The following is a 23,491-nucleotide window of genomic DNA, read 5'->3' on the forward strand; positions in this document are numbered from 1 at the left end:
TATTTGCAGGCACATGTGTACACCGTTACCATAGAAATCAAACAGCGGTCGTGCGCTGAAGCTTAGTTGGCAAGCTGTGTATGATCGCTGATGCGTGTACACATCGCGACAGGCGATTTATGCGTAATGAGTGGAGACACGTCTGTACTTTCCAGACGTATAGTTAGAAACGTTATTAAGGTCCTCTGGCTTATTGTTTTGTTTTTTTGTTTTCTGAATTTCTTCAGTGTAATTGTTTACCTTTTGTATACTTCCAATGACACAATAGCTAGGCGTACAAACTTTGCCAGATGGTCAACTTATTGCTCTCAACTATTGCCTGGTTTGCTCAAGATTCTCCAGTGGTCTGTTTAAACAGAAAACCTGGATGTTTCTGGTCTCTTCAGGCCACCGAAAAGCCAACTTTTGCCATCCTTATGAATATTGGGCACTGATTAATCATAAAAGAGGCTCAAATGTCTGGTTATCACAAAGGTTCCCAAACACTGGGGCAGATGTATAAACCTGGAGAAGGCATAAGGAAGTGATAAACCAGTGATAAATGCAAGGTGATAAACGTACCACCCATTCAGCTCCAATATGTAAATTAACAGGAGCTGATTGGCTGGTGCATTTATCACCTTGCATTTATCACTGGTTTATCACTTCCTTATGCCTTCTCCAGGTTAATACATCTGCCCCTCTGTCCTCAAGACACTCCTACTGTCCAGATTTTAAGGATAACCATGCTTGGGCACTGGTGACCTAATTGGACCTTAGTCTATTTGATTTAACCATCTGTGTTAAGCCATGGATATCCCTAAAACCTGGACCATTAGGGTGCCTTGAGGACAATTTGGGAACTACTGGGTTGTCTCATTTATTGCCTGGTATCCGGATGATAGAGCTACAGTGACTAGGTAGACGGTCAATAGGACAAAACTATATGGTCGACAGGTACGAAAGGTTGACAGTGCTTATAGTTGGCAGGTGTAAAAGATTGACATGACCATGGTTGACATGTTTTTTTGAGGTTTTCACGTTTCCCAACATCTGCTTTATTTACTATACATCTGGACATCTACTGGGAATAGTAACCTGTGGCAAGCGGAGCGAGCCACCTTGCCCGGAGCGTGGCAAGCCAGCGGGTATACATGCTTGTACTTATGGTGGTCATATAACATGGAATATACAAGATGTGGCCTATCCCCAAAACACTTGTCCATCTTCTAATGCATGTCAACCTATTGTCTATATAGATACACATTGTAGATATGTTATACCACACCCTTATTGCCTGCATCTCCCTGAAGAATGGTCTCATTTTAATGAACCACAAAAGTCTGTAGAGCATGACCTTTACATTTTCTCCATTTGTGTTATTGCAGATGACTTATTTAAAGTACACAAGGCTAAACCATCCCTGAAATGGAGGCAGCTGTTCGAAAACTACTGGAAGGCGATGCCACCATATTATATAGGAGTAAGTATCATTCTTAGTCACCAGCTGTCAAATTAATGTTTAGTAATGTTACTATCTTAAATGGGCTGATATTTTTTTTTTTTCCTCCAGCCGCTAAAGAAAGCCTTAAGAATGATGGCTGCTCCGAACCTAATCCCAGAACACTTGGAATATGGGCTGAGTTACAGCGTCGTCTCCTACCTCAAAAAGCTCAGCCAGCAGGTACAGTGTGACAGGCTGCCTGAGCTCTTGTGCTGTGTCGCTGATGAGTGGCAGCTTGCTGTCAGGCGCCAGGTTACAGAATGAATGCTACTCTGTGTGGTGACCTAGTTTGTAGGGAGAACACTGCAAACCTGATCTGGTGCTGGGATGACGTGAGGCTTGCTGGCATTTAAAAAAAAAAAATAGTGTAACGCTGTACCATGAAAAACGGGGTTAGATTTAGTGTGGTCAAAGATATCCCATAAAATACAGCATGTGGCTGCGTAAGGTGGCTGCGTAAGGACAGATAGGATGTACTGAAGACTGATAACATAGATGAGATTTATTGCGCAGTTTGGGTTAGAAAAGAACATCTTTAACACAAGCTGAGGCAGTGGCCAAGTGCTTCTGAAACTGAGTTAAAGGAACCGTTATTTGGGTTGGCTGTTAATCTAAAAGTATTGTACATACATACATACATACATACCTGTACTGCAAATGGTACTTAATATAAAAAAATGTGTACTCCCAGTGTTGATATCATCAAAATGTCGACATTTCACATTGCGACACTGAACCTGTTGACAGTTTGAGGATGTTGACTCTGGCGCCTGTTGACATTTCGAGCCATGTTGATTTGACATTGGTGTCATCATGGTTATTGTCGACTCTACAACCAGGTACCAGTGATACAAATAAAAAATACACAGAGGCAAATGGGAAAGACGCATTTAGTGCTCCCTGAAGACTAGTATCTGGTAAAAGCACATTTTTCTGCAATCACAGCATTACGTCTGTAGGGGTGAGTGTCTGCCACACAGTTTGGGAGGGTATTTCTGACCATTCTTCCTTGCAGATTTGCTCCTGGTAGATCAGGTTGCTTGAATGATGCTTATAGACTATTTTGCACATTGTGATAGACACATGACTGACTCGTGCCAGTCTTATTGGGGCTAGGTATGTGAGGAAACATCTGTAGCTCCTTCATACTGATAGCTGGCCTCTCTGTGGCTTCCCTCACAAGTCTTCTTGCTGTGACAGAGTTTAGAGGGTCGGCTGAGTATAGACAGTGCCTGAATGGTGTGATGCCACTTCCATTTCTCACAATTGACCAAACAGTGCTTACTTAGGATATCCAAGGACTTGGATATTGTTTTTGGCCAGTACGGATGGTGTAATGGTTAGCATTACTGTCTCACAGAGCTGAGGTCATGGGTTATATTCCCACCATGGCCCTAACTGTGCGGAGTTTGTATATTCTCCCTGTGCTTGCGTGGGTCTCCTCCGGGTACTCCGGTTTCCTCCCACAGTCCAAAAATATACTGGTAGGTTAATTGGCTCCCAACAAAATTCAACGTGGTGTGAATGTGTGCGTGTGTATATGATGGGGAATCTAGATTGTAAGCTCCACTGGTGCAGGGACTGATGTGAATGGACCAATATTCTCTGTAAAGCTCTGCGGAATATGTGTGCACTATAGAAATAACTGGTAATAATAATAAATTATAAGAGCCTGTTCCTATGTAGTGCATGCCTACAGTATGACTACGGTTTTGATTTAGTTTTTTTTTAAATAAATGACCTTTTGAATGATTCCCAGGTACGGGCTAATTGTAAGCTTGGAGCTGCTACAATACAGGGGTTGACACTTATGCAACTAGAATTTTTATTTATTTATTTTTTTAGCATTTTTAAAAACAAATCTGATTATTCTGTTACTTACAACCTTATCATGATTATTGGGATTACAATGTAATCGTTTATTTTCTCTCCCTGTTTCAGGCCAAAATGGAATCTGATCGTGTTATTGGTTCCATAGGAAAAAAATACCCACAAGAAACTGGCATCAAAGTTAGAAATGGCGCAAGTGTACCGTCACTGGCTATCAGGAAGGATTTTAAACGGCTGCTGCAGGAAATTACAGGGGAAGTGCCACAGAGTCTACTTGAGCTAAATTTGAAGGAGTTTGCAGGATTCCAGATAGCACTGCTGAATAAGGTATGCCTGTCACCACCTGTGTGTGTGCTCCTATGGGGTCTAGCATTTGTTCTCACTTGAACACCTTTTATATTTGTGCAGGAGCTGAAACCTCAGACATTTAGAAATGCCTATGACATCCCAAGAACTAATCTCTTGGATCACTTGACCCGAATGAGGGTGAATCTTCTGAAGTCCTCACGCAGGTTTTTTAAGGCACAAGATGAAGGTGAGAGTTTGCTTTAATGTGTTGGTATAGCAGTGTCTGTTCCGAAAGGTTTTCTGTAAAGATAGGGACACCCTGAACTTTCTGTACCCATATTATATAGACTACAGGTGGCTCGGCCTTCATCTGCATGGCAGTCAATGTAAATGTTCCTGTCTTCTTGCACTGATTCGCTCTGAACACGGAGGCTAGGCAGTACCAGCATGAAGCCATCTTTAGGAAAATAGGCTGTATCTAAAATTATTGAGAACATAGATTTAAATATGTTTGAATGCTTCTTATGGCGGCAGATCCATTTAAGAACTTGGAAGTAGGTCAGCAGGCTGGATGTACTAGTTACCATTGTTCTAGATCTAAAATAGATTTGCATGTAACAGGAGCCCTACAGATGCAAACGTTCTATTTCTGATTTCAATAGAAAGATCAACTCCACCAACATGTTTTGAAGCAAGGATCATACAGATTAGGAGCACAGTTTGTTATGGAAGGTCTGATTGTAATAGTTTACTAATATACAAAGTACATTTGTACCGATTTTCTTATTGGTTAAGATACCTCCTCTTAAAACTGATAATGCCCTTGGCAGCTTGTGCCATGGTGGCTCAGATCGCCCAGTATTACACTCTCCATACCCCATTCATGTGGACTTGGCATCAAAGGAAGATTACAGAGGGTGGCTATAACACAGCTGCCTATTGGCAACAGGTAGTCTTCTAGATGTGAATCGCTGGACCATTGTAAGAGCCCACATGGAGATTCTGTTGATTCAGTAGAGAACGGACACAAAGTGTAAGTAAAATCCTGTATTATAGCTTGGTTATTGTACATCAGCCAAGGGTAATATGATGTGGAGATGAAATACTACAGGAAGAACGTATAACACAAAGGCTATTTTAAAGAATTGTATCCAAACCTGGGACCATAATCTGCCCATAGGACATGTCTAGACAGGTTGCACTGGTTTCTGTTTAGTTTACTTTTAAAAGTATAGAATTTAAAAAAAATTAAATTTCTCTGACGTCCTAGTGGATGCTGGGAACTCCGTAAGGACCATGGGGAATAGCGGGCTCCGAAGGAGACTGGGCACTCTAAGAAAGAATTAGGACTACACTGGCTCCTCCCTCTATGCCCCTCCTCCAAACCTCAATTAGAATCTGTGCCCGGCTCGAGCTGGTTGCACACTAGGGGCTCTCCTGAGCTTCTAGTAAAGAAAGTATTTATTAGTTTTTCTCTAACGTCCTAAGTGGATGCTGGGGACTCCGTCAGGACCATGGGGTTTAGCGGCTCCGCAGGAGACAGGGCACAATAATAAAAGCTTTAGGATCAGGTGGTGTGCACTGGCTCCTCCCCCTATGATCCTCCTCCAAGCCTCAGTTAGATTTTTGTGCCCGGCCGAGAAGGGTGCAATCTAGGTGGCTCTCCTGAGCTGCTTAGAATAAAAGTTTAAGTTAGGTTTTTTATTTTCAGTGAGTCCTGCTGGCAACAGGCTCACTGCTACGAGGATAGGGGAGAGAAGTAAACTCACCTGCGTGCAGGATGGATTTGCTTCTTAGGCTACTGGACACCATTAGCTCCAGAGGGAGTCGGAACACAGGTCTCACCCTGGGGTTCGTCCCGGAGCCGTGCCGCCGACCCCCCTTGCAGATGCCGAAGTTGAAGAGGTCCAGAGGTCCAGAAACAGGCGGCAGAAGACTTTCAGTCTTCATAAGGTAGCGCACAGCACTGCAGCTGTGCGCCATTGTTGTCAGCACACTTCATACCAGCGGTCACTGAGGGTGCAGGGCGCTGGGGGGGGCGCCCTGGGCAGCAATGTATTATACCTTTTTTATGGCTAAAATACATCACATATAGCCCTTGAGGCTATATGGATGTATTTAACCCCTGCCAGATCTCACAAACTCCGGGAGAAGAGCCCGCAGTTTTAGGGGGCGGGGCCTATTCTCCTCAGCACACGGCGCCATTTTCCTGCTCAGCTCTGCTGTGAGGAAGGCTCCCAGGCTCTCCCCTGCACTGCACTACAGAAACAGGGTTAAAACAGAGAGGGGGGGGCACTTATTTGGCGATATGATTACATATGTGAAAATGCTATAAGGGAAAACACTTGTATAAGGGGTTGTCCCTGTATAATTATAGCGTTTTTGGTGTGTGCTGGCAAACTCTCCCTCTGTCTCCCCAAAGGGCTAGTGGGGTCCTGTCCTCTATCAGAGCATTCCCTGTGTGTGTGCTGTGTGTCGGTACGTGTGTGTCGACATGTAGGAGGACGATGTTGGTGAGGAGGCGGAGCAAATTGCCTGTATTGGTGATGTCACTCTCTAGGGAGTCGACACCGGAATGGATGGCTTATTTAGGAATTACGTGATAATGTCAACACAAGGTCGGTTGACGACATGAGACGGCCGGCAAACAAATTAGTACCTGTCCAGGCGTCTCAGACACCGTCAGGGGCTTGTAAAAACGCCCATTTACCTCAGTTGGTCGACACAGACACAGACACGGACACTGACTTCAGTGTCGACGGTGAAGAAACAAACGTATTTTCCTTTAGGGCCACACGTTACATGTTAAGGGCAATGAAGGAGGTGTTACATATTTCTGATACTACAAGTACCACAAATAAGGGTATTATGTAGGGTGGGAATAATCTACTTGTAGTTTTTCCTGAATCAGATAAATTAAAGTGTGTGATGATACGTGGGTTTCCTCCGATAGAAAATTATTGGAGGTATACCCTTTCCCGCCAGAAGTGAGGGCGAGTTGGGAAACACACCTTAGGATGGATAAGGCGCTCACACGCTTATAAAAACAAGTGGCGTTACCGTCTCCAGATACGGCCGCCCTCAAAGAGCCAGCTGATAGGAAGCTGAAAAATATCCTAAAAAGTATATACACACATACTGGTGTTATACTACGACCAGCAATCGCCTCAGCCTGGATGTGCAGCGCTGGGGGGGCTTGGTCGGATTTCCTGACTGAAAATATTGATACCCTTGACAGGAACAATATTTTATTGACTATAGAGCATTTTAAGGATGCATTTCTATATATGCGAGATGCGCAGAGGGATATTTGCATTCTGGCATCAAGAGTAGATGTGATGTCCATATCTGCCAGACGATGTTTATAGACACGACAGTGGTCAGGTGATGCAGATTCCAGACGGCACATGGAAGTATTGCCGTATAAAGGGGCAGTCCATCGGACCTGGTGGCCATGGCAACAGCTGGAAAATCCACTTTTGTTACCCCAAGTCACATCTCAGCAGAAAAGGACACAGTCTTTTCAGTCTCAGTCCTTTCGTACCCATAAAGGCAGGCGGGCAAAAGGCCAGTCATATCTGCCCAGGGTTAGAGGAAAGGGAAGAAGACTGCAGCAGGCAGCCCATTCCCAGGAACAGAAGTCCTCCACAGCTTCTGCCAAGTCCGCAGCATGACGCTGGGGCCATACAAGCGGACTCAGGTGCGGTGGGGGGTCATCTCAAGAGTTTCAGCACGCAGTGGGCTCACTCGCAGTGGACTCCTGGATCCTACACGTAGTATCCCAGGTGTACATTGGAAATTCGAGACGTCTTCCCCTCACAAGTTCCTGAAGTCTGCTTTACCAACGTCTCCCTCCGACAGGGAGGCAGTATTGGAAAAAAAAAAAAAAAAAATTCACAGGCTGTATTCCCAGCAGGTGATAATCAAAGTACCCCTCCTACAACAAGGGAAGGGGTATTATTCCACACTATATTGTGGTACTGAAGCCAAACGGCTCGGTGAGATCTAAAAGATTTGAACAATTACATACAAGGGTTCAAATCAAGATGGAGTCACTCAGAGCAGTGATAGCGAACCAGGACGATATGGTGTCACTGGATATCAGGGACGCTTACCTACATGTCCAAATTTTGCCCTTCTCACCAAGGGTATCTCAGGTTCGTGGTACAGAACTGTCACTATCAGTTCAGACGCTGCCGTTTGGATTGTCCACGGCACCCCGGGTCTTTACCATGGTAATGGCCGAAATGATGATTCTTCCTAAAAGAAATATGGACGCTTTCCTGATAAGGGCAAGGTCCAGAGAACAGTTGGCGGTCGGAGTAGCACTATCTCAAGTAGTTCTACGACAGCACGAGTGGATTCTAAATATTCCAAAATCGCAGCTTTTTCCGACGACACGTCTAATGTTCCTAGGAATGATTCTGGACACAGTCCAGAAAAGGATGTTTCTCTATCGTCCTAGTGGATGCTGGGGTTCCTGAAAGGACCATGGGGAATAGCGGCTCCGCAGGAGACAGGGCACAAAAAGTAAAGCTTTTCCAGATCAGGTGGTGTGCACTGGCTCCTCCCCCTATGACCCTCCTCCAGACTCCAGTTAGATTTTTGTGCCCGGCCGAGAAGGGTGCAATCTAGGTGGCTCTCCTAAAGAGCTGCTTAGAAAAAGTTTAGCTAGGTTTTTTATTTTACAGTGATTCCTGCTGGCAACAGGATCACTGCAGCGAGGGACTGAGGGGAGAAGGAGTCAACTCACCTGCGTGCAGGATGGATTGGCTTCTTGGCTACTGGACATCAAGCTCCAGAGGGACGATCACAGGTACAGCCTGGATGGTCACCGGAGCCGCGCCGCCGGCCCCCTTGCAGATGCTGAAGTCAGAAGAGGTCCAGAATCGGCGGCTGAAGACTCCTGCAGTCTTCTAAAGGTAGCGCACAGCACTGCAGCTGTGCGCCATTTTCCTCTCAGCACACTTCACACGGCAGTCACTGAGGGTGCAGGGCGCTGGGAGGGGGGCGCCCTGGGAGGCAAATGTAACCTATATAAAGGCTAAAAATACCTCACATATAGCCCCCAGAGGCTATATGGAGATATTTAACCCCTGCCTGATTTCTCTAAATAGCGGGAGACGAGCCCGCCAGAAAAGGGGCGGGGCCTATCTCCTCAGCACACGGCGCCATTTCCTCTCACAGCTCCGCTGGTCAGGACGGCTCCCAAGTCTCTCCCCTGCACTGCACTACAGAAACAGGGTAAAACAGAGAGGGGGGGCAAATTTATGGCGATATTTTGATATAACAAAGCAGCTATAAGGGAGCACTTATTATAAGGCTATCCCTGATGTATATATATATATATAGCGCTTTTGGTGTGTGCTGGCAAACTCTCCCTCTGTCTCCCCAAAGGGCTAGTGGGTCCTGTCTTCGTTAGGAGCATTCCCTGTGTGTCTGCTGTGTGTCGGTACGTGTGTGTCGACATGTATGAGGACGATATTGGCGTGGAGGCGGAGCAATTGCCAAATATGAGGATGTCACCCCCTAGGGAGTCGACACCAGAATGGATGCCTTTATTTATGGAACTACGGGATAGTGTCAACACGCTAAAGCAGTCGTTTGACGACATGAGACGGCCGGACAATCAATTAGTGCCTGTCCAGGCGACTCAAACACCGTCAGGGGCTGTGAAACGCCCTTTGCCTCAGTCGGTCGACACAGACCCAGACACAGGCGATGACTCCAGTGGTGACGGTGACGAATCAACCGTATTTTCCAGTAGGGCCACACGTTATATGATTTTGGCAATGAAGGAGGCGTTACATTTAGCTGATACTACAGGTACCACTAAACAGGGTATTATGTGGGGTGTGAAAAAACTACCTATAGTTTTTCCTGAATCAGAAGAACTAAATGACGTGTGTAATGAAGCGTGGGTTGCCCCTGATAAAAAGCTGATAATTTCAAAGAAATTACTGGCATTATACCCTTTCCCGCCAGAGGTTAGGGAGCGCTGGGAAACACCTCCTAGGGTGGACAAGGCGCTAACACGCTTATCTAAACAAGTGGCGTTACCCTCTCCTGAGACGGCCGCACTTAAAGATCCATCAGATAGGAGGATGGAAAATATCCAAAAAAGTATATACACACATGCAGGTGTTATACTACGACCAGCTATAGCGACTGCCTGGATGTGCAGTGCTGGGGTAGTTTGGTCAGAGTCCCTGATTGAAAATATTGATACCCTGGACAGGGACAATATTTTACTGTCGTTAGAACAAATAAAGGATGCATTTCTTTATATGCGTGATGCACAGAGGGATATCTGCACACTGGCATCACGGGTAAGTGCTATGTCCATTTCGGCCAGAAGAGCTTTATGGACGCGACAGTGGACAGGCGATGCGGATTCAAAACGGCATATGGAAGTTTTGCAGTATAAAGGGGAGGAGTTATTTGGAGTCGGTCTATCAGATTTGGTGGCCACGGCTACAGCCGGGAAATCCACCTTTCTACCTCAAGTCACTCCCCAACAGAAAAAGGCACCGACCTTTCAACCGCAGCCCTTTCGTTCCTTTAAAAATAAGAGAGCAAAGGGCTATTCATATCTGCCACGAGGCAGAGGTCGAGGGAAGAGACAGCAACAGGCAGCTCCTTCCCAGGATCAGAAGCCCTCCCCGGCTTCTACAAAAGCCTCAGCATGACGCTGGGGCTTCTCAAGCGGACTCGGGGACGGTGGGGGGTCGTCTCAAAAATTACAGCGCGCAGTGGGCTCACTCGCAAGTAGATCCCTGGATCCTGCAGATAATATCTCAGGGGTACAGGTTGGAATTAGAGACAGATCCACCTCGCCGTTTCCTGAAGTCTGCTTTACCAACGTCCCCCTCCGAAAGGGAGACGGTTTTGGAAGCCATTCACAAGCTGTACTCTCAGCAGGTGATAGTCAAGGTACCTCTTCTGCAACAAGGGAAGGGGTATTATTCCACTTTTTTTGTGGTACCGAAGCCGGATGGCTCGGTAAGGCCTATTCTAAATCTGAAGTCCTTGAACCTGTACATAAAGAAGTTCAAGTTCAAGATGGAGTCACTCAGAGCAGTGATAGCGAACCTGGAAGAGGGGGACTTTATGGTATCCTTGGACATCAAGGATGCGTATCTCCACGTTCCAATTTACCCCTCACACCAGGGGTACCTCAGGTTCGTTGTACAAAACTGTCACTATCAGTTTCAGACGCTGCCGTTCGGATTGTCCACGGCACCTCGGGTCTTTACAAAGGTAATGGCCGAGATGATGATTCTTCTTCGAAGAAAAGGCGTATTAATTATCCCATACTTGGACGATCTCCTAATAAGGGCAAGGTCCAGAGAACAGCTAGAGATGGGATTAGCACTGTCTCAAGAAGTGCTAAAACAGCACGGGTGGATTCTGAATATTCCAAAATCCCAGTTAATGCCGACAACTCGTCTGCTGTTCCTAGGGATGATTCTGGACACGGTTCAGAAAAAGGTTTTTCTCCCGGAGGAAAAAGCCAAGGAGTTATCCGAGCTTGTCAGGAACCTCCTAAAACCAGGAAAGGTGTCTGTACATCAATGCACAAGAGTCCTGGGAAAAATGGTGACTTCTTACGAAGCAATTCCATTCGGCAGATTCCACGCAAGAATTTTCCAAAGGGATCTGTTGGACAAATGGTCAGGGTCGCATCTTCAGATGGACCTACGGATAACCCTGTCTCCAAGGACAAGGGTGTCTCTTCTGTGGTGGTTGCAGAGTCCTCATCTATTGGAGGGCCGCAGATTCGGCATACAGGATTGGATCCTGGTGACCACGGACGCCAGCCTGAGAGGCTGGGGAGCAGTCACACAAGGAAGAAACTTCCAGGGAGTATGGACGAGCCTGGAAACGTCTCTTCACATAAACATTCTGGAACTAAGAGCAATATACAATGCTCTAAGCCAGGCAGAACCTCTGCTTCAAGGAAAACCGGTGTTGATCCAGTCGGACAACATCACGGCAGTCGCCCATGTGAACACACAGGGCGGCACAAGAAGCAGGAGTGCAATGGCAGAAGCTGCAAGGATTCTTCGCTGGGCAGAGAATCATGTGATAGCACTGTCAGCAGTGTTCATCCCGGGAGTGGACAACTGGGAAGCAGACTTCCTCAGCAGACACGATCTTCACCCGGGAGAGTGGGGACTTCATCCAGAAGTCTTCCACATGCTGGTAACCCGTTGGGAAAGACCAATGGTGGACATGATGGCGTCTCGCCTCAACAAAAAACTGGACAGGTATTGCGCCAGGTCAAGAGATCCGCAGGCAATAGCTGTGGACGCGCTGGTAACGCCTTGGGTGTACCAGTCGGTGTATGTGTTTCCTCCTCTGCCTCTCATACCAAAAGTATTGAGAATTATACGGCAAAGAGGCGTGAGAACGATACTAGTGGTTCCGGATTGGCCAAGAAGGACTTGGTACCCGGAACTTCAAGAGATGATCACGGAAGATCCGTGGCCTCTACCTCTAAGGAGGGACTTGCTTCAGCAGGGTCCCTGTCTGTTTCAAGACTTACCGCGGCTGCGTTTGACGGCATGGCGGTTGAACGCCGGATCCTAAAGGAAAAAGGCATGCCGGAAGAAGTCATTCCTACTTTGATTAAAGCAAGGAAGGAAGTAACCGTGCAACATTATCACCGAATTTGGCGAAAATATGTTGCGTGGTGCGAAGATCGGAGTGCTCCGACGGAGGAATTTCAACTGGGTCGATTCCTACATTTCCTGCAATCAGGATTGTCTATGGGTCTCAAATTGGGATCTATTAAGGTTCAAATTTCGTCCCTGTCGATTTTCTTTCAAAAAGAATTGGCTTCAGTCCCTGAAGTCCAGACCTTTGTTAAGGGAGTGCTGCATATACAGCCTCCTGTGGTGCCTCCAGTGGCACCGTGGGATCTCAATGTGGTTTTGGACTTCCTAAAATCTCATTGGTTTGAACCACTAAAAACGGTGGATTTGAAATATCTCACATGGAAAGTGACCATGCTTCTAGCCCTGGCTTCGGCCAGGAGAGTGTCAGAACTGGCAGCTTTATCTTACAAAAGCCCATATCTGATTTTCCATTCGGACAGGGCAGAACTGCGGACTCGTCCGCATTTTCTCCCTAAGGTGGTGTCAGCATTTCATCTGAACCAGCCTATTGTAGTGCCTGCGGCTACAAGTGACTTGGAGGACTCCAAGTTACTGGACGTTGTCAGAGCATTAAAAATATATATTGCAAGGACAGCTGGAGTCAGAAAATCTGACTCGTTGTTTATATTGTATGCACCCAACAAGATGGGTGCTCCTGCGTCTAAGCAGACGATTGCTCGTTGGATCTGTAGCACAATCCAACTTGCACATTCTGTGGCAGGCCTGCCACAGCCTAAATCTGTAAAGGCCCACTCCACAAGGAAGGTGGGCTCATCTTGGGCGGCTGCCCGAGGGGTCTCGGCATTACAACTTTGCCGAGCAGCTACGTGGTCAGGGGAGAACACGTTTGTAAAATTTTACAAATTTGATACTCTGGCTAAGGAGGACCTGGAGTTCTCTCATTCGGTGCTGCAGAGTCATCCGCACTCTCCCGCCCGTTTGGGAGCTTTGGTATAATCCCCATGGTCCTTTCAGGAACCCCAGCATCCACTAGGACGATAGAGAAAATAAGATTTTACTTACCGATAAATCTATTTCTCGGAGTCCGTAGTGGATGCTGGGCGCCCATCCCAAGTGCGGATTATCTGCAATAATTGTACATAGTTATTGTTAACTAATTCGGGTTATTGTTGAAGGAAGCCATCTTTCAGAGGCTCCGCTGTTATCATACTGTTAACTGGGTTTAGATCACAAGTTGTACGGTGTGATTGGTGTGGCTGGTATGAGTCTTACCCGGGATTCAAAATCCTCCCTTATTGTGTACGCTCGTCCGGGCACAGTACCTAACTGGAGTCTGGAGGAGGGTCATAGGGGGAGGAGCCAGTGCACACCACCTGATCTGGAAAAGCTTTACTTTTTGTGCCCTGTCTCCTGCGGAGCCGCTATTCCCCATGGTCCTTTCAGGAACCCCAGCATCCACTACGGACTCCGAGAAATAGATTTATCGGTAAGTAAAATCTTATTTTTCTCCCGGAGAAGAAGACCAGGGAGTTATCCGAGCTAGTCAGGAACCTCCTAAAACCAGGAAAAGTATCAGTGCATCATTGCACAAGGGTCCTGTGAAAAATGGTGGTTTCTTACAAAGCGATCCCATTCGGTAGATTTCACGCAAGAACCTTTCAGTGGAATCTGCTGGGAAAATGGTCCGGATCGCATCTTCAGATGCATCAGCGGACAACCCTGTCTCCAAGGACAAGGGTGTTTTCTTCTGCGGTGGCTGCAGAGTGCTCATCTATGAAAGGGCCGCAGATTCGACATTCAGGACTGGGTCCTGGTGACCACGGATGCCAGCCTGAGTGGCTGGGGAGCAGTCACACAAGGAAAAAATTTCCAGGGAGTGTGATCAAGTCTGGAGACTTCTCTCCACATAAATATACTGGAGCTAAGGGCAATTTACAAGGCTCTAAGCTTAGCAAGACCTCTGCTTCAAGGTCAGCCGGTATTGATCCAGTGGGACAACATCACGGCAGTCGCCCACGTAAACAGACAGGGCGGCACATGAAGCAGGAGGGAAATGGCAGAAACTGCAAGGATTCTTCGCTGGGCGAAAAATCATGTGATAACACTCTCAGCAGTGTTAATTCCGGGAGTGGAAAACTGGGAAGCAAACTTCCTCAGCAGGCATAACCTCCACCCGGGAGAGTGGGGACTTCAGCGGGAAATCTTCCACATGATTGTAAACCGTTGGGAAAAACCAAAGGTGGACATGATGGCGTCCCGCCTGAACAAAAAACTAGACAAATATTGCGCCAGGTCAAGGGACCCTCAGGCAATAGCGGTGGACGCTCTGGTAACACTGTGGGTGTACCAGTCAGGGTATGTGTTCCCTCCTATGCATCTCATACCAAAAGTACTGAGAATCATAAGAAGGAGATGAATAAGAACGATACTCGTGGTTCCGGTTGGGTCAAGAAGGACTTGGTACCCGGAACTTCAAGAGATGCTCACGGAAGAACCGTGGCCTCTACCTTTAAGAAAGGACCTGCTCCAGCAGGGGCCTTGTCTGTTCCAAGACTTACTGCGGCTGCGTTTGACGGCATGGCAGTTGAACGCCGGATCCTGAAAGGGCATTCCAGATGAAGTCATCCCTACCCTGGTCGAAGCCAGGAAGGATGTAACCGCAAAACATGTTCACCGCATTTGGCGAAAATATGTTGCGTGGTGTGAGGCCAAGAAGGTCCCTACAGAGGAATTCCAACTGGGTCGTTTCCTACATTTCCTGAAAACAGGACTGTCTATGGGCCTAAAATTAGGGTCCATTAAGGTTCAAATTTCGACCCTGTCAAATTTCTTCCAGAAAGAACTGGCTTCAGTGCCTGAAGTTCAGACGTTTGTAAAAGGGGTACTGCATATACAGCCTCCTTTTGTGCCCCCAGTGGCACCTTGGGATCTCAATGTTGTTTTGAGTTTCCTAAAGTCACATTGGTGATCCACTCACCACTGTGGAATTAAAATATTTCACATGGAAGGTGAAGATTCTATTAGCCCTGGCTTCAGCCAGGCGTGTGTCAGAATGGGCGGCTTTATCATATAAAAGCCCTTACTTAATTTTTCATTCTGACAGGGCAGAATTGAGGACTCGTCCTCAATTTCTCCTTAAGGTGTTTTCTGTTTTTCACATGAACCAACCTATTGTGGTACCTACGGCTACTAGGGACTTGGAGGACTCCAAGTTACTTGACGTTGTCAGGGCCCTGAAAATATGTTTCCAGGACGACTGGAGTCAGAAAATCTGACTCGCTGTTTAGCCTGTATGCACCCAACAAGATGGGTGTTCCTGCTTCTAAGCAGACGATTGCTCGCTGGATTTGTAGTACAATTCAGCTTGCACATTCTGTGGCAGGCTTGCCACAGCCAAAATCGGTAAAAGCCCATTCCACAAGGAAGTGGGCTCATCTTGGGCGGCTGCCCGAGGGGTCTCGGCTTTACAACTTTGCCGAGCTGCTACTTGGTCAGGGGCACACCCTGACTGAGGAGGACCTGGAGTTCTCTCATTCGGTGCTGCAGAGTCATCCGCACTCTCCCGCCCGTTTGGGAGCTTTGGTATAATCCCCATGGTCCTGACGGAGTCCCCAGCATCCACTTAGGACGTTAGAGAAAATAAGAATTTACTTACCGATAATTCTATTTCTCGTAGTCCGTAGTGGATGCTGGGCGCCCATCCCAAGTGCGGATTGTCTGCAATACTTGTACATTGTTATTGTTACAAAAATCGGGTTATTCTTGTTGTGAGCCATCTTTTCAGAGGCTCCTTCGCTGTTATCATACTGTTAACTGGGTTCAGATCACAGGTTGTACGGTGTGATTGGTGTGGCTGGTATGAGTCTTACCCGGGATTCAATATCCTTCCTTATTATGCACGCTCGTCCGGGCACAGTATCCTAACTGAGGCTTGGAGGAGGGTCATAGGGGGAGGAGCCAGTGCACACCACCTGATCCTAAAGCTTTTATTATTGTGCCCTGTCTCCTGCGGAGCCGCTAAACCCCATGGTCCTGACGGAGTCCCCAGCATCCACTACGGACTACGAGAAATAGAATTATCGGTAAGTAAATTCTTATTTTTTTATTTTCAGTGAGATCTGCTGGCAACAGACTCACTGCAACGAGGGACTTAGGGGAGAGAAGCGAACCTACCTGCTTGCAGCTAGCTTGGGCTTCTAGGCTACTGGACACCATTAGCTCCAGAGGGATCGAACACAGGCCCAGCCTCGGTCGTCTGGTCCCGGAGCCGCGCCGCCGTCCCCCTTGCAGAGCCAGAAGCATGAAGATCTTCACGGAAATCGGCGGCTGAAGACTCCGGTCTTCATTAAGGTAGCGCACAGCACTGCAGCTGTGCGCCATTGCTCCCTGTGCACACCACATACTCCGGTCACTGATGGGTGCAGGGCGCTGGGGGGGGGGGGCGCCCTGGGCAGCAATTAGAGTACCTTAAAGTGGCTAATCACACATAATATAGCCTAAGAAGCTATATATGTGTAAAATACCCCTGCCACATTATTATTATAAAAGCGGGAGAAGTCCGCCGAAAAAGGGGCGGGGCTATCTCCCTCAGCACACTGGCGCCATTTCCTCTCACAGCTCCGCTGGAAGGACGCTCCCCAGGCTCTCCCCTGCAATTTCCAGGCTCAATAGGGTAAAAAAGAGATTTAGGCGCAAATACTATATATATAGCGGCTATAGGGTAAATCACTTGTGTAGTGTAACTCCCTGCATTATATAGCGCTGTGGTGTGTGCTGGCATACTCTCTCTCTGTCTCCCCAAAGGACTTTGTGGGGTCCTGTCCTCAGTCAGAGCATTCCCTGTGTGTGTGCGGTGTGTCGGTACGGCTGTGTCGACATGTTTGATGAGGAGGCTTATGTGGAGGCGGAGCAGGTGCCGATAAATGTGATGTCACCCCCTGCGGGGTCGACACCTGAGTGGATGGATATGTGGAAGGAATTACGCGACAGTGTCAACTCCTTACATAAAAGGTTTGACGACATAGCAGATGTGGGACAGCCGGCTTCTCAGCCCGTGCCTGCCCAGGCGTCTCAAAAGCCATCAGGGGCTCAAACGCCCACTACCTCAGATGGCTGACACAGATGTCGACACGGATACTGACTCCAGTGTCGTCGACGATGAGACTAGTGTACATTCCAACAGAGCCACCCGTTACATGATTACGGCAATGAAAAATGTGTTGCACATTTCTGACATTAACCCAGGTACCACAAAAAAGGGTATTATGTTTGGGGAGAAAAAGCAACCAGTGGTTTTTCCCCCATCTGATGAGTTGAATGAAGTGTGTGAAGAAGCGTGGGCTTCCCCCGATAAGAAATTAGTGATATCTAAAAAGTTGCTAATGGCGTACCCTTTCCCGCCAGAGGACAGGATACGTTGGGAGACATCCCCTAGGGTGGATAAAGCGCTCACACGCTTGTCAAAGAAGGTGGCACTACTGTCTCAGGATACGGCCGCCTTAAAGGAGCCTGCGGATAGAAAGCAGGAGGCTATCCTGAAGTCTGTATATACACACTCAGGTATTATACTGAGACCGGCTATTGCTTCAGCATGGATGTGCAGTGCTGCTGCATGGTCAGATTCCCTGTCTGATAACATTGATACCCTCGACAGGGACACTATATTGCTAACCATAGAGCATATTAAAGACGCAGTCTTATACATGAGAGATGCACAGAGGGATATTTGCCGGCTGGCATCTAGAATTAATGCAATGTCCATTTCTGCCAGGAGAGGATTGTGGACTCGGCAGTGGACAGGAGATGCAGATTCTAAAAGGCACATGGAGGTTTTGCCTTACAAAGGTGAGGAATTGTTTGGGGACGGTCTCTCGGACCTCGTTTCCACAGCAACAGCTGGGAAGTTGACATTTTTACCCCATGTTCCCTCACAGCCAAAGAAAGCACCGTATTATCAGGTATAGTCCTTTCGGCCCCAGAAAGGCAAGCGGGTTAAAGGCGCGTCCTTTCTGCCCAGAGGCAGAGGTAGAGGGAAAAAGCTGCACCATACAGTCACTTCCCAAGAACAAAAGTCCTCTCCCGCTTCCTCTAAGTCCACCGCATGACGCTGGGGCTCCACAGGCGGAGCCAGGTGCGGTGGGGGCCCGTCTCCGGAACTTCAGCGACCAGTGGGCTCACTCACGGGTGGATCCCTGGATTCTACAAGTGGTATCTCAGGGGTGCAAGCTGGAATTCGAGACGTCTCACCCTCGCCGTTTCCTCAAATCAGCCTTGCCAACAGTTCCCCCAGACAGGGAGGCAGTGCTGGAGGCGATTCACAAGCTGTATTCTCAGCAGGTGATAATCAAGGTACCCCTCCTTCAACAAGGACGGGGTTACTATTCCACAATGTTTGTGGTACCGAAACCGGACGGTTTGGTGAGACCCATTTTAAATTTGAAATCCTTGAACACTTATATCAGAAGGTTAAAGTTCAAAATGGAATTGCTCAGGGCGGTTATTGCAAGCCTGGACGAAGGGGATTACATGGTATCACTGGATATCAAGGATGCTTACCTGCATGTCCCCATTTACCCTCCTCACCAGGAGTACCTCAGATTTGTGGTACAGGACTGTCATTACCAATTCCAGACGTTGCCGTTTGGTCTGTCCACGGCACCGAGGGTATTTACCAAGGTAATGGCCGAAATGATGATACTCCTTCGGAAAAAGGGAGTTTTAATTATCCCGTACTTGGACGATCTCCTTATAAAGGCGAGGTCCAGGGAGCAGTTGTTGGTCGGCGTAGCACTATCTCGGGAAGTGCTACAACAGCACGGCTGGATTCTGAATATTCCAAAGTCGCAGCTGGTTCCTACAACGCGTCTACTGTTCCTGGGGATGGTTCTGGACACAGACCAGAAAAAAGTGTTTCTCCCGGAGGAGAAAGCCAAGGAGTTGTCATCTCTAGTCAGAGACCTCCTGAAACCAAAACAGGTGTCGGTGCATCGAGTCCTGGGAAAGATGGTAGCTTCCTACGAAGCAATTCCATTTGGCAGTTTCCATGCAAGGATCTTTCAGTGGGATCTGTTGGACAAGTGGTCCGGATCGCATCTTCAGATGCATCGGCTGATAACCCTGTCTCCAAGGACCAGGGTGTCTCTTCTGTGGTGGCTGCAGAGTGCTCATCTTCTAGAGGGCCGCAGATTTGGCATACAGGACTGGGTCCTGGTGACCACGGATGCCAGCCTTCGAGGCTGGGGGGCAGTCACACAGGGAAGAAACTTCCAAGGACTATGGTCAAGCCAGGAGACTTCCCTACACATAAATATTCTGGAACGAAGGGCCATTTACAATGCCCTAAGTCAGGCAAGACCCCTGCTTCAACACCAGCCGGTGCTGATCCAGTCAGACAACATCACGGCGGGCGCCCATGTAAACCGACAGGGCGGCACAAGAAGCAGGTTGGCGAAAGTAGGAGCAACAAGGATTCTCCGATGGGCGGAAAATCACGTGATAGCACTGTCAGCAGTGTTCATTCCGGGAGTGGACAACTGGGAAGCAGACTTCCTCAGCAGACACGACCTCCACCCGGGAGAGTGGGGACTTCATCCAGAAGTCTTCCAAATGATTGTAAACCGTTGGGAAAGGCCACAGGTGGACATGATGGCGTCCCGCCTCAACAAAAAACTAAAGATATTGCGCCAGGTCAAGGGACCCTCAGGCGATAGCTGTGGACGCTCTAGTGACACCGTGGGTGTACCAGTTGGTTTATGTGTTCCCTCCTATGCCTCTCATACCCAAGGTACTGAGAATAATAAGAAGGAGAGGAGTAAGAACTATACTCGTGGTTCCGGATTGGCCAAGAAGAGCTTGGTACCCAGAACTTCAAGAAATGATCTCAGAGGACCCATGGCCTCTGCCGCTCAGACAGGACCTGCTGCAGCAGGGGCCCTGTCTGTTCCAAGACTTATCGCGGCTGCGTTTGACGGCATGGCGGTTGAACACCGGATCCTAAAAGAAAAGGGCATTCCGGAGGAAGTCATTCCTACACTGATTAAAGCTAGGAAAGATGTGACTGCAAAACATTATCACCGCATATGGCGGAAATATGTTGCTTGGTGTGAGGCCATGAAGGCCCCAACGGAGGAATTCAGCTAGGTCGATTTCTGCAGTTCCTACAGTCAGGAGTGACTATGGGCCTAAAATTGGGTTCCATTAAGGTCCAGATTTCGGCTCTGTCGATTTTCTTCCAAAAAGAACTGGCTTCACTGCCTGAAGTTCAGACTTTTGTAAAGGGAGTGCTGCATATTCAGCCCCCTTTTGTGCCCCCAGTGGCACCTTGGGATCTCAACGTGGTGTTGGATTTCCTAAAGTCGCATTGGTTTGAGCCACTTAAAACCGTGGAGATAAAGTACCTCACGTGGAAGGTGGTCATGCTGTTGGCCTTGGCCAGGCGTGTATCAGAATTGGCGGCTTTGTCATGTAAAAGCCCTTATCTGATTTTTCATATGGAAAGGGCGGAATTGAGGACTCGTTCCCAATTCCTTCCTAAGGTGGTATCAGCTTTTCATGTGAACCAACCTATTGTGGTGCCTGCGGCTACTCGGGACTTTGAGGATTCCAAGTTGCTGGACGTAGTCAGGGCCCTGAAAATATGTTTCCAGGACGGCTAGAGTCAGAAAAACTGACTCGCTATTTATCCTGTATGCACCCAACAAGCTGGGTGCTCCTGCTTCAAAGCAGACTATTGCTCGCTGGATCTGTAGCACAATTCAACTTGCACATTCGGCGGCTGGACTGCCGCATCCTAAATCTGTAAAAGCCCATTCCACGAGGAAGGTGGGCTCTTCTTGGGCGGCTGCCCGAGGGGTCTCGGCTTTACAACTTTGCCGAGCTGCTACTTGGTCGGGTTCAAACACGTTTTCAAAATTCTACAAGTTTGACACCCTGGCTGAGGAGGACCTTGAGTTTGCTCATTCGGTGCTGCAGAGTCATCCGCACTCTCCCGCCCGTTTGGGAGCTTTGGTATAATCCCCATGGTCCTTACGGAGTTCCCAGCATCCACTAGGACGTCAGAGAAAATAAGAATTTACTCACCGGTAATTCTATTTCTCGTAGTCCGTAGTGGATGCTGGGCGCCCATCCCAAGTGCGGATTGTCTGCAATACTTGTATATAGTTATTGCCTAACTAAAGGGTTATTGTTTGGAGCCATCTATTCGAGAGGCTCAGTTGTTGTTCATACTGTTCACTGGGTATAGTATCACGAGTTGTACGGTGTGATTGGTGTGGCTGGTATGAGTCTTACCCGGGATTCAAAATCCTTTCCTTATTGTGTCCGCTCTTCCGGGCACAGTTCCCCTAACTGAGGTCTGGAGGAGGGGCATAGAGGGAGGAGCCAGTGCACACCAGGTAGTCCTAATTCTTTCTTAGAGTGCCCAGTCTCCTTCGGAGCCCGCTATTCCCCATGGTCCTTACGGAGTTCCCAGCATCCACTACGGACTACGAGAAATAGAATTACCGGTGAGTAAATTCTTATTATTTTTTTTTGCTATTCCAAAAATGGCTTTGTGTAGTAAATGTTACTGGCTGCCATGTTCTAAATCCATCTCTCCACAGACCAGATGCACAGTATACCCATAGTCCAGATGGGAAACTACCAGGAGTATCTGAGGAACATCCCTTCACCTCTGAGAGAGCTGGACGCTGATCAGCCCAAGAGATTGCATACGTTTGGAAATCCGTTTAAATTGGACAAAAAGGTAGCGTGTTCTAGGTTCTGTCTTGTGTTTTTGCTTTTCATGTTTTAAGAGTGATTATACTAGAACTTGGCAGCCAGCCGCTGAATGACTAATAGAAATAAAGGTGATGTGAAAGCAGAGAGTTAATAAACCAGTTCCCAACCAGGCCTGGAGAGTCTGAATGAACCAATCTGAGATCTGTCACTGGGCAGTGCAGTTTGGGAGCTCAGAATGTATCTCTAGTGAACAAGTAAATGACGGGGTGCCCATGTTATTGATTGGAGAGGAGTCCTTATGACATTGCTCATAGTGTAGCCCCAGCTCCTGTCTCAAGCCTGTGCATATGCGAGTCATGGCCTGGCCAGTCTGCTGATCTGTTTTATTGTCAGTAGACCTATTTAATCTCTTCTAAATCTCCCATATGTTGTCCACACAGGGGATGATGATTGATGAGGCCGATGAGTTTGTGTCGGGTCACCAGAATAAGCACAAGCGCCCAGGAGAGCCCAACATGCTGGGGATTCCTAAACGGAGGCGATGTATGTCACCGTTGCTACGTAGCAGACCTCCATCGCCTGTCACAAACAATCACATAGGAGGGAAAGGTCCCCCATCTCCTGGAACACAAGCTCTGCCAGACCTGCCAAAAACAGACGGTGTACTTAAGGGTATGTATTCAATCTGGCATAGGTTGTTTTGGGGTTTTGTTATTATTATTTTTTTTTAATTCTCTGTAAAGTTTAAACATATTTTTTTTTATATTTTACCTTTGGTTTACAATGTTTTTAACTTTAAGACAAAATCTTAAACTCCTACATGATAGTGCTGACATGCAATACTTCCCTTCAGTAGCAGATCCATAGAGAAGACACAATGGGGTGTGCAGGAAAATCCACAATGTTGTGCTATTGTATAATCTGTGCATATCAGATCATGCCGTGTCAGATCACATGTAATTGAATTGGCCTTTAAATGTTTTTCACCTTTTAAATTGTGTTGAAGGAAAGGGAACTGATGCAGGGCAATGGATATCAGCTGGCTCCTGATCTGTGGAAAGCCGGAGTTATCCCGTTATAAACAGGATCATCTAGCTCAGGGGTATGCTACTTGTGCCGCTCCAACTGTACATCCCAGCATGCCCTGCCACAATTTTAGTGTGCCCCAACTGCAAAACTGTGACAGGGCATGCTGGTTTCTGTTGTTCCACAGCAGCTGGAGTACGAAGGATGTCTATACCCGCTCCAGCACATACTGTACATATATTCTGTATGGTAGTTGGCCAATAAAGTGTAAGCTCATGGAAAGGGTTATTTGTGGAGATAGTTGCGGGAAGGTGGGGAGGGGGGGGGGGGGGGGTTAGGTTCCAACCCTTATAAAGGAGGAAACACCCTTTAACATTTTAGTTGAATTACATTTGTGTACTAGGTGCTTATTCAGTCATGCAAATAACCAAATGTCAAAGCATCTAATAATCATAACTGGTATGCCTACTCTGAACTCTAGATCTTTTAAAATATTTACAATTTCTTTGTTTAAATCACAAAATGA

At 47.5% G+C, this 23,491-nt stretch overlaps 1 protein-coding gene across 1 annotated transcript in view; it reads left to right on the top strand.

The window, feature by feature from the left end:
• The window catches only part of INTS6 (integrator complex subunit 6), a 143,851-nt gene that overhangs the window by 111,270 nt on the left and 9,090 nt on the right, over window positions 1-23,491 (top strand). The window contains exons 10-15 of the mRNA XM_063951958.1: window positions 1,368-1,462; window positions 1,553-1,663; window positions 3,425-3,640; window positions 3,722-3,848; window positions 21,822-21,964; window positions 22,380-22,611. Of these exons, the coding sequence (XP_063808028.1) occupies window positions 1,368-1,462; window positions 1,553-1,663; window positions 3,425-3,640; window positions 3,722-3,848; window positions 21,822-21,964; window positions 22,380-22,611 (924 nt within the window). The remainder of the gene's footprint in view (window positions 1-1,367; window positions 1,463-1,552; window positions 1,664-3,424; window positions 3,641-3,721; window positions 3,849-21,821; window positions 21,965-22,379; window positions 22,612-23,491) is intronic.

Source organism: Pseudophryne corroboree, chromosome 2 (assembly GCF_028390025.1).
Source record: "Pseudophryne corroboree isolate aPseCor3 chromosome 2, aPseCor3.hap2, whole genome shotgun sequence".
NCBI lineage: Eukaryota > Metazoa > Chordata > Amphibia > Anura > Myobatrachidae > Pseudophryne > Pseudophryne corroboree.